This window comes from Ammospiza nelsoni, chromosome 11, assembly GCF_027579445.1.
Source record: "Ammospiza nelsoni isolate bAmmNel1 chromosome 11, bAmmNel1.pri, whole genome shotgun sequence".
In the NCBI taxonomy this organism is placed as follows: domain Eukaryota; kingdom Metazoa; phylum Chordata; class Aves; order Passeriformes; family Passerellidae; genus Ammospiza; species Ammospiza nelsoni.
In genome coordinates, this window is record NC_080643.1 from 7352479 (window position 1) to 7362486 (window position 10008).

The 10008-nt window shown below is 57.8% G+C and overlaps 1 protein-coding gene across 1 annotated transcript; it reads left to right on the plus strand.

Annotated features, from left to right (window-relative positions):
- The first annotated feature begins 6278 nt into the window (after positions 1–6278).
- On the plus strand, positions 6279–9085 carry FEZF2 (FEZ family zinc finger 2). Its single transcript, XM_059480280.1, has 5 exons — positions 6279–6476; positions 6829–7670; positions 7763–7897; positions 7989–8121; positions 8549–9085. Exons 2-5 carry the CDS (start codon positions 6885–6887, stop codon positions 8803–8805), a joined length of 1311 nt encoding a protein of 436 aa, XP_059336263.1. The 5' UTR covers positions 6279–6476; positions 6829–6884; the 3' UTR covers positions 8806–9085.
- The last annotated feature ends 923 nt before the right edge of the window (positions 9086–10008 follow it).

Sequence of the window (10008 nt, forward strand, 5' to 3'; positions counted from 1 at the left end):
AGACGTGGCAGCCTCCGAGCACATCCAGACCCTCACAGCAGGGACAGAACGTCTCCCATAGCCAGGTTCAGCAGCTCTGGGAGTCAACCAATGGGAATGGGAAGGGTGACCCACCAGGGGCAGCTAATGCTCACCATGACAGGTCTACCCTTGACGATGTGCTTGGTGTATCAGTTGGAATTGATGAGCCAGTCCCTCCAGCACAAACTGGCCATGGAACACCAGCCTCTCCATAGACTGTGGGACCAAAGCCCTAGAGCTCCATGAAGAAACAGCTACCCTGGTGAGGTCCTCCACACCCAAGAACTCTGAGAGCTCCTGGTGGGTTCTGCAGTGCTCTGTGTTTGGTGAGGAAGGGCTGAAGCAGCTCCTCTGTGCCCCAGGGCTGATGACTTGCCTTGGCTTTTCGCACAATTGTTTTTTCAATTGCACCATCTCCAGCCCCACCCCAAAAATCACAATCTAGGCTCATAATTAAATCAAATAAATAAATTCTCATCTATTTTTATATAATTTGTGGGTGTTCTTGAACATTCAGGAAATACTTGGGTTGTGCACTGAAGTTTTTTCCTCCAGTAACGAGGTCTGATTTTTTTAGCCTGGGCTCTCATTGTTGGGGGGATTTTTAGTGGCTTTTCTAGATCATGTCTTCATGAATCAACCCATTTCTTGTGCCCAAGCAGCACAGCAACACTTTCACTTGTCAATCTGGGAGCCTTGCCAGGCTCTCTCTGCCTTAGCCACCATGAGGGACAGGGATGCTGCAGTCCAGCCTGTCCCACACTCCCCAGGGCAAGGGGACAAGGTGCTGCCACCTCCACACCACGCAGCCCATGGAGTCCAGCTGTGCAGCAGGTGAGAACATCTGTGATAACAATTCAAAAAATGGCAAATACAAATCTCAAACAACCTGGTGTGGCACAGCCAGAAAGACTGGACAGCAGTGAGTGAGGAGCGAGTGGGAAAACGACAGTGGAAAGATTGGTTTTGGAAGGATTCTTTCTCTGTTTGATTTTCTTCATTGAAAAAGGAAGTAATTTTGAAAATGAGATGTTTTTCTACCTCATTAAGGGGAGAATAATTCAAAACACGTGGAGTTTGTCCCACTTACTTTTTTGGCCTTCCTTCTTTCAAGCAAAAGAAAAGGGAAGGAATAGGAACATGAAACTGAAGTGGGCTTCTACCCATTTTCACTGTTTTTTGTTCCTTTTCCTGAAACGTTTTCAGTAGGAAAGTGAGAACAAGGCCATCCCCCCATTATATTCTCCTTCTCTACTTCCTCCCACCTTTTCTCCTAAATAGAAAATAAGGGGAAAAAACCCCTACAAACCCAGAAAAACTTAAAAGCTCCCACTCTGTCAAAAAAAAAAAAAAAAAAAAAAAGGTCCAACATTTCAAAACATTAGGAAGGAACATCTTTCAGTTTCAGTGTTCAGAAATGAAAGGCAGCATTGCTCCATTACTGCAATGCAAAGGATGATATTCCTGACAATGAAGATGGAGAAGAGCAGCTCACCCTTTCAACAATTTCCTCCTTGCATTACTGGGCAGGTTGGCTTTGGACATGGTGTGGATTCCAAGGACTGCTCACCGGCGTTGTGGGACCAAACCAGTCTGACACCAGAGCCCGGTTTCCCCCGGGATGGCTCTCTCTGCTCCTCACAGGCAGGCAGGCAGCGTTTTTGGGGCATAAAGCCTGGCTGGGATCGAGCCGTTAGTTACCATTCCTGTTGACAGGCAAACTAGAATAGGCTCTGGCTCACTTTCTCCGAGCTGCGGAAGGAGGAATGAGCCGGGAAAAGAGTTCATTCAATTGCTTCTGTTTGGCAGCTCTGCAGGACTCTCCGCACAGACAGAAAGAGATGTGGCAAGTAAGGAGTTGCCATTTTTAGAATTACATAAGCCCATTTGATTGCCATCGAGGCACTCTGTGCAGCTCCTGCCACGGTGCCCTGCCGGTTGCTTTGCAGTGGGACTGGATTGCAAACGGTTTTAGAAGCAGGTCAGATACCAGCTTTTAAAATTGGATTCGGGTTGAAAATGTCGATGTTACTCCTGCCATCACTGACAATATAGACCAGTACAGCCATGCAAGGACTCAGCCAGTTTGCTTCCAACATCCCACTAACCACACTTCCTCTGGAACCTCTACAGTGCTCCAAAAACTTAGCTCCCCGATAAAAAAAAAAAAAATCTAAAAATATAAAATAAAATTATCTGCCTATAGTTAGGCAGCAACGTACATAACTCAACAAAAGGAATGAAAAAATACCTTGGGAGGGTCTCAAAGCCACTGCTCCATCCAAGGTGGCCTTGCCAGGCACCATCCCTGCCCCAGTGTGGCAGTGTCCGTAGGGTGACCGGGAAGCAGGGTCACCCCAATGCTGTGGGTCCCGCAGAACAGGATGGAGTGCCCGTGGGGACTGAGGCACACAGAGCTGTAGGGGCACTGCTCCCTTGGACCAAGTATCGCAGTTTCAAAGGAATAACCTGAATAACACATGGATAACAACCCTCACTTCACCTCTGCCCCAAACTTTGCTATCCTGACTTCTCTGCTCGTTGCTCGTTATTTTCTCCAGTCTCTGACCACTGCAAACTCACTTGCGGCCAAACACGTTGGGAACATCCCTGGGCTGACCCTTCGAGGTCGCAATCGCTGCCTTGCACGGAGAGAGACCCAAACCCAGCACGGTGGGGCCAGGGCCGAGCAGCACCGCAGCCCAGCCCTTCTCCCAGCCCGACCCCGGGCCCCTCCGGCGCACCCTTGCACGAATCTGCAAAGCCGCAGGAAAAGCTGTTCCCCCACCCTGGCTCACAAAGACAGCCCCATCCAAATTGCCTGGGCCAGCGGCTCACTCGGCAGTCCATCACCTTCTAGTAAAAAATAATAGGGAAAAGAATTGGGCAAAAAAGTATTTAGAAAAACACCCATAAAAAGCAAAGCAGCATGGAAATCAAAGCCACCATTTCGGGGAGATTGAAGCATAATGCTAATAACTTTCGGCAGCTTCCACTGCGGAGTTTAAGCAGCTGCCAAGTTAAATAACTAGGAGGATCCTAAGCTATCTTCCAGTGGACCAGAAATGCCCAGCGCCGGCTGCCCGGGCGGAGGCGGCCCGACGGACGCTGAGCCGGGCCGAGCCCGCGGGGCCCTGCGCTCCAGCCCGCCCGGGACCGGCCCGGGACAGTCCCCGGGATCCGCTCACGGAGCGGGGCCGGCTGTGGAGGGGAGAAAGGGGAACCCCCGCCGGTTTTCGATGTCAGCGCCCGGGCAGAGTTTGGGGCTGCGGCTGCAGGGCGCGGACGGGACCCCCGAGGGCAGCGGGGCTGGAGGAGCCCCGGGTGACCCGGAGTGTCCCACACGGGCCCGGCCCGGCCCGCCCGGGCACCGCACTCGTTTATCTGGGGAGGCAGCGGCGTAAAAATAACCGCAGGAGCGATCGCGTCCGCAATGGGAGCGTCTCCGCGGCGTGCGCCTTCTGGGGAAAAATCCGCAAACCATTTCTCCCTCCAAATGTCGGGGGTGAAGGATTAAAGCCCCACGGGAGAGCTGCCTCCACGGCGGAGGCGGAACGCGGGGCCGAGCCCGGAGCCCGCTGCGCGCCCGACGTGCGGAGGCTGCTGCCCCCCAAAGCCGGGCAGGGCCGCTGGGCCCCCCAGAGCCACCCCCAGAGGCACCGCCAGAGCCAGCCCGGCCCTCCCGCCCGGCTCTCCGGGAGCACCGGGGCTCGGGCTCGGCGCTGGGCAGGCGGCGGGGCCGGGGCAGCTGGCTCAAAGTCAGTCAGTTGTAATATGCTCGCCGGAACGGCAGAAGTCGAATCGATAGAGACGGCCTCCAGCTGTGCCTAAACCTGCGATATCAATTAAAATACTGAGCTCTGATGCCCGGGTCTTAGCTGGGATCCCAACGCCCTGATGCGTGAGGCGGGCGGCACCCGGCTTGGAGCTGGCCGGGAGGCAGCGGCACGGCCCGAGCCGGTGCCCGGCCTCGGGATGCGGGAAGGAGACAGCCCCGGGGCTCGGCGAGGGCCCCCCTGGCTCTCCTCGCCCCCAGGAGCCCCGAGGCCTGCGGGACCCGCTGCCCCGAGCAGGGCGGTGGGTGCCCAGCAGCGAGCCGCCAGCTGTCCCCTTGGCCGGGGAAGGAGGGAAAGAGGGAGAGACCCGGCTCAGCAAACACCCCGGCAAGGACGAGGGCGGCTCGGGGAAGCTGGCAGCGAGCTCCCGGTCCCGGCTCCGCAGCACTTCTTTTATCCTGCCCGAAATCATCTCGTTTACAGAAAATATTTGTTTGCACTATTAGTTGGTACTGGAGTTAATTACTCAACGTGTGAGCGGGGAGTAATATGGATAAAAGCAGCCCCAGTGTTTATTGTGTGGGTGAGCTGTTTGAGCGGTGCTTGAATAAACTGCAATTAGGGTTAGATAGAGATTAATTAACATGTGAGTGGCAAGGTGTAAAATAGTTCCCAACCCTCCACTCAGTATAATCTGCAGGCGAGGAAAAGAAGTTTGTGGAGGCTAATTAAATACTTCGCTAAAGCCGGCGAGCCCCGGCAGCGAGCGGAGCCCAGCCCAGCCCAGCGCCGCCTGCCCGCTCCCGCTGCCCGGAGGAGGCGCGGGCTGGGCGGGCACCGCGGCTCGGGCTCTGCGAGCCTCCCGGGGCTCAGCCGGGCTCTCCCGCAGCCCAGACACCGGGCACGGCTCCTGCGATCCCCGCGGCCCCGTCCCAGCCTCTCCCCGGGAGCGGGACGGTTCGGTCGCTCCCCGCACGCTGACCCGGCGGATCCGGGCGGGCAGCGCTGGGCGGGATCCAGCGCCCGATGGATGCTCCAGGAGGGTGCACCCCGGGGCTGGGCGCTCCCCTCCGCCTGCAGGCAGCCCGGGACGGCCGCCGCTTTTAAAGTTTGTTTCTGGAGCGTGTTGTGGTTCGCAGGTGAAAAAGCCTGTCTGCAAACAGCCGCCGGCGAGCTGTCCCGGCGGGGAGAGGAGGCGCGGCTTTGTCAGCGCCGCACAAAACCCCCGAATTCCTCTAAACTTTCTTAGACGCGCGAGGGAGGGGGAAAAATATATATATAGGGGCCTTTTCATTGCTTGCTTTACCTCTGGCCAGGCTCAATCTAAACCCTTCGCTCCCCCCCTCTCCCCCGGATAATCCTCCCCTTTATTTTAGAAACACACAAAACCAGGTTCCACGCAGCGCTATAGTGGCTACAAGTGAAAGAGAATTGAGCGCCCTGAATCGCCGGGGGAAAATTGGTTCGGCTGAATAGCCCCGGCGAGGGACGGGGCGGCTAATCAGAGCCCGGGGGTGCTGCCCTGCAGCCGGGCCCCCCCAAACAGGTGTACGCGGGACTCTCTCAATTACCGCGTCCTCGCATCTGAGGGTTCTGCAAATCCTCCCCTCCCGCATCACGGTGTTTTAATTAGAGAGAGGAAGGAAAGAAACCCCGGCATCCAGGCGCTATAATGTACCGTCGCCTGTTTGGGGGGCGGGGGAGGAAAGGGGGAAGAAGAAAGTGCTGGGGGCAGTGGGGAGGGGGGCAGGACAAGGGCAACAAGGGCAAGGGAGAGCCGCCGGGTGCCCCCGGGGCAGCGGACACCTTTAGGGGGTGACAACTTGCAGAACTTCCCTTTGCTGAACACGGGTCTTTTTTATTATTTTTTTTTTTTTAATTTTTTTCAGCAGCGAATTCGAGTCCTGGACACGACTCCCTCCGCATTTATTTAAGGCTAATCACCAGTTACCCTGAGAGGGGAGAGGGCTGGAATTAAACTTAGTTTAATTAACATTAATACACTGTCCTAATTAATGGGTTGGCTATTAATTTATACATGCTGGAGAGGCTCGCAGATAAGTGACAATTTATTAATTATCTTCCAGCTCGGTTGCAACGGAGCTGATTGCAGATGGGTTGCCAAAATAACTCGAGCATGGTTGCGTGGTAGTTGCTTTAGAAAAAAAAAATCATTCTCCCCCTTCTTTAAAAAAAAAAAAAAAAGGAAGAAGAAGAAAAAAAAAATCCTCACGCTCATTCGGAGTGGCTCTTCTAACCCCAGCAAGAACTGGAGCACTCTTTTCCACCCAACTTGTGAATCGCACTTGCCTTCTAATTTGCCACATGCAAAACGATTCCTCTGCTTTGCAAGTTGCTTTTTAAGAAGGGAGAGAGAGAGGAAAAACCCAGCTCGCACACGAGCGATTTGTGCGTCTTAAACTGGAAGGAAATTGTGCGTGGAGAAGGGGGGGCTCGTCTTCCTCTCTCTGCCCCAACCCACCGCGCTCCAGCCCGGCGCCTCGGCTTGGGGAAGATCCATGGTGGCATCCCCATGTCATTCTGCTCAAAGTGACTTCATATGATGTCAGCTTTAAATGTTCGAGACCGTGATCTGACGCTCAGGAAGATGTTTGCTATCAAAATGTGACTGTGGCCACGCTGCGCTGCTTGGATGAGTCTCGCCGGAGCTGGGCAAAGGTAAGCGGTCCCAAGGCGAGCCCCGCCGCCCCTCGCCGTGCCCCCCGCCCCTGCTCCCGCATTTCCCGCACCGTGGCCATCGCTGGGGCTCGGCTGGGTGGCATTGGGCTGGGGAAGGTTTTCTTTTTCTTTCCCTTTTTTTTTTTTCTTTTTTAAATACTAACAAGGTCTAGCTTGCATGTTACTTTAGCGTGTTCCGCTTAATGAGCAGTAATCTGGTACCCTACGTGCCATTGTTCTTGAATATGTTCATTTGAATGTAAATAGGGAGGGGGTGCCGGTGGGGGGTGGGGTGGGGGGAGAACAAGGTGCTTATTAAATTGATTTGTCTCCTGGCTTTTCTGGAATGCAGAGCCGAGCGCGGGAGCGAGTCGCTGCTCACACCAAGTTCCCGCACGGCGGAGCGACATGGCGAACCCGGGGTCGCTGGAGACGGTCATGCCTTCCTCCTGCCCCCGGCACGACGGCAGAGCCGCCACCGCTAACCCCTCCAAGACCCTGGCCTTCTCCATCGAGCGGATCATGGCAAAGACGTCGGAGCCCAAGCCGGCCTTCGAGGAGCGGCACGGCGGGCCGGGGCCGGAGCCAGGCAAGAAGCCGCTGAGCCTGTGCTCGCCCCTGCCCTGCGTGATCCCCATCCCGCCTCTGGGCTACGAGCTGCCCTCCAAGACTCTCAACTACTCGGAGCTGTGGAAGAGCAGCCTGCGGGGCGGCGCGGGGCTCTGCAAAGCCAACTGCGGCGTGTGCTGCAAGGCAGAGCTCGCCCTGGGCCAGCCCAGCGGCCGGCTCATCAAGCCGCAGGTCATCCACCAGGCAGGGGCCGTTCCGGCCGCCCCCCGCTCCCTCTACTACTTCAACTACCTGGACGCCGCGTACCACCCGGCCGACCTCCTGCACGGACAGCTCTTCCCGGCCGGCCTGCTGGGCGCCCCGTCGCCGGGGGGGCTCTCGGCCCACCAGAAGCTTTTCCTGCTGGAGAACGCCAAGCTGGCGGGGCTGGCGGCCGAGAAGCTGCCGCCGCCGCCTCCCTTCGCCCACAAGGAGCGGCTGCCGGGACACCTGGACCAGGTGATGAAGGAGGCGGCGGCGGCGGAGCGCGGCGGCCCCCCCAAGGGCCACGCCAAGATGGGGGGCGGCGGCGGCGGGGCGGCGGAGGGCAAGCCCAAAAACTTTACCTGCGAGGTCTGCGGCAAGGTAAGGGGGGCGCCGGCATCGGGCGGGGGAACCGGGAGCGGCGGCGGCGGCGGGGCCGTGCCTGACCTCGCCTTCCCGGCGCTTCCCCGCAGGTGTTCAACGCGCACTACAACCTCACCCGCCACATGCCGGTGCACACGGGGGCCCGGCCTTTCGTCTGCAAGGTCTGCGGGAAGGGCTTCCGCCAGGCCAGCACCCTGTGCCGGCACAAAATCATCCACACCCAGGTAGGTGGGGGGCGGCCGGGTTGCGGGAGGCGGCGGCCGCCCCTGCTCTCCGCGCAGCCCCCACTGACGGGCCTCTCGCACCCCGGTGCAGGAGAAACCCCACAAGTGCAACCAGTGCGGAAAGGCGTTCAACAGGAGCTCCACGCTCAACACCCACATCCGCATCCACGCCGGCTACAAGCCCTTCGTCTGCGAGTTCTGCGGCAAGGGCTTCCACCAGAAAGGTGAGCTGAGCCGGGACGCGCCGGGCCCCTCGCCCATCATTAGCGGGGATTAAACGCGGCGAGCCCTGCCCGGCTGGGGAAAGCGAGGGGCGCGGGCAGATCCGCCGCCGCTCCCAATTACTTTCCCTCTAAGCTGGGCCGCATCGCCGGGTAGTGCTGACGGTTCCCCCTAAATGCTTTTTAAATGAAAGGTGCCGGGCCTTGGTCCTAATCCAGAGCCCTCCGTTTGCCGCGGGTCACCGGGCTGACCCTGCCTCTCATTTGTGCCGTGCCAGTTGCGCGCTGCTCCGCGCTGACGAGGACCGAGTTTGACAAGTGGGACGGGGGTGCGGGTGGAGACACTTCCTAAAGCCCCCCTTACCTGTGCACCGTGCGGCCCGGGCAGCCTCGGGTAACTCCCTTTTCCATCTTTTTTCCTCTTTCGCAGGCAACTACAAGAACCACAAGCTGACCCACAGCGGAGAGAAGCAGTACAAGTGCACCATTTGCAACAAAGCCTTCCACCAGATCTATAACTTGACTTTCCACATGCACACCCACAATGACAAGAAGCCCTTTACGTGTGTCACTTGCGGGAAAGGATTTTGCAGAAACTTTGATTTAAAGAAGCACGTCCGAAAGTTGCACGACAGCGTCTCCAGCGCTCCTCCGCCGCGGGACCCTGGGCGCAGCGGGCAGAGCTAAAGGCCCGGCGCGCCGCCACACTCGGACCTGCTCACCCAGGCCAGCACTATTTATCCAAACCAGCCTTCGCTTCTCTGTCCTTTTCCCAGCGAGCTCAGCCGCCGGTAGCAAGCGACCCCGAGCCGCAGTTGTATATAAGAGGAATCTTATTTAACGGCGCGTTGCGCCGCCGGAGCGGGCCAGGACGGGCCGGGCTGGCCGCCCCCCGCCCGGCGCCAGGACAGCGCTCTTTATACGTGTCTGTAAATCTCCATTTTAAATGTACGCTCGAATAAGTGAGGAATATATCTATATCTATCACGGGACAATAAACCGGCCCTCCGCAGGTGTCTCATTTCCCACCTGGGCCCCGGCCCGAGCGGGCTGCTCGGCGCTGTCCCCCCGTGCGAGCGCGGCTGGCGGAGCCGGGCCCGGCCGCTCCAGGGCCCCCCGAGCGCCGCGGGCACCAGAGGAGCAAAAGGAGGGCGGGAGGGAGCCGGGCGGCTTCAGAGGGCCGCTGCCGCCCCCCGGAACAGGGTCAGAGCCCTTGCAGGACCCCCGGCGGGGCTGCGCGGCCCCGAGCGGCAGCGCGAAAAGCGGCTCGGAGTTTCCCAGCGCCGCTTTTCGGGGTCGGTTCATTACGGCGTGTTTAAACCGCTCCTGAATGACTATCTTTCCTTGCATGCAGATAAAATGATCTCACGCTTGCTTTCCGAGTAATGACCCAAATTAAGAGAGAAAACACAGACCCTTCAAACCGCATTACATTAATCTAATCACTCCCAGCAGGCCTCAGAAACTCTTTGTGATCAGAATATGGATAATCAAGCACTTGGATTACACTAAATATTCCCTTCTGATCTCCCCCCCTCCCTCACTTTTAATACGCAAGTGTCTATTCCGGCCACGTCGTTAGGAACAATATTATTCTAGCGGAGAAAGGAGATTGAGGAGGCCGGGCGTGTGCGTGCTGCTCGGGCCGGGCTTGCCAATGAAGAGGGGAACGAGAGAGGCACCGAAATGCCTGGGGACGGCGTAATGGGGAGCTCACCTTTCTCCGCTTAATTGAGTGGTTAAATAGAGAGAGGCGAGGACGAGCACAGCTCGCCGCCGAGCGCAGGAACGGGAGTCAACCCCTCGCTCCGGGTTTCTGGATTCATTATTAGGCTGCGATGTTCTCCAAGGAGAGGGCTGGGGGCTGGGGCCGGGGCGCCGGGCCCCGCG

Coding starts and splice junctions, on each gene's coding strand:
- FEZF2 (XM_059480280.1), top strand. CDS start 6,885: ATGGCGAACCCGGGGTCGCTGGAGACGGTCATGCCTTCCTCCTGCCCC. Junction 7,898..7,988: donor ACAAAATCATCCACACCCAG/GTAGGTGGGGGG, acceptor ACCCCGGTGCAG/GAGAAACCCCACAAGTGCAA. Junction 8,122..8,548: donor CAAGGGCTTCCACCAGAAAG/GTGAGCTGAGCC, acceptor CCTCTTTCGCAG/GCAACTACAAGAACCACAAG.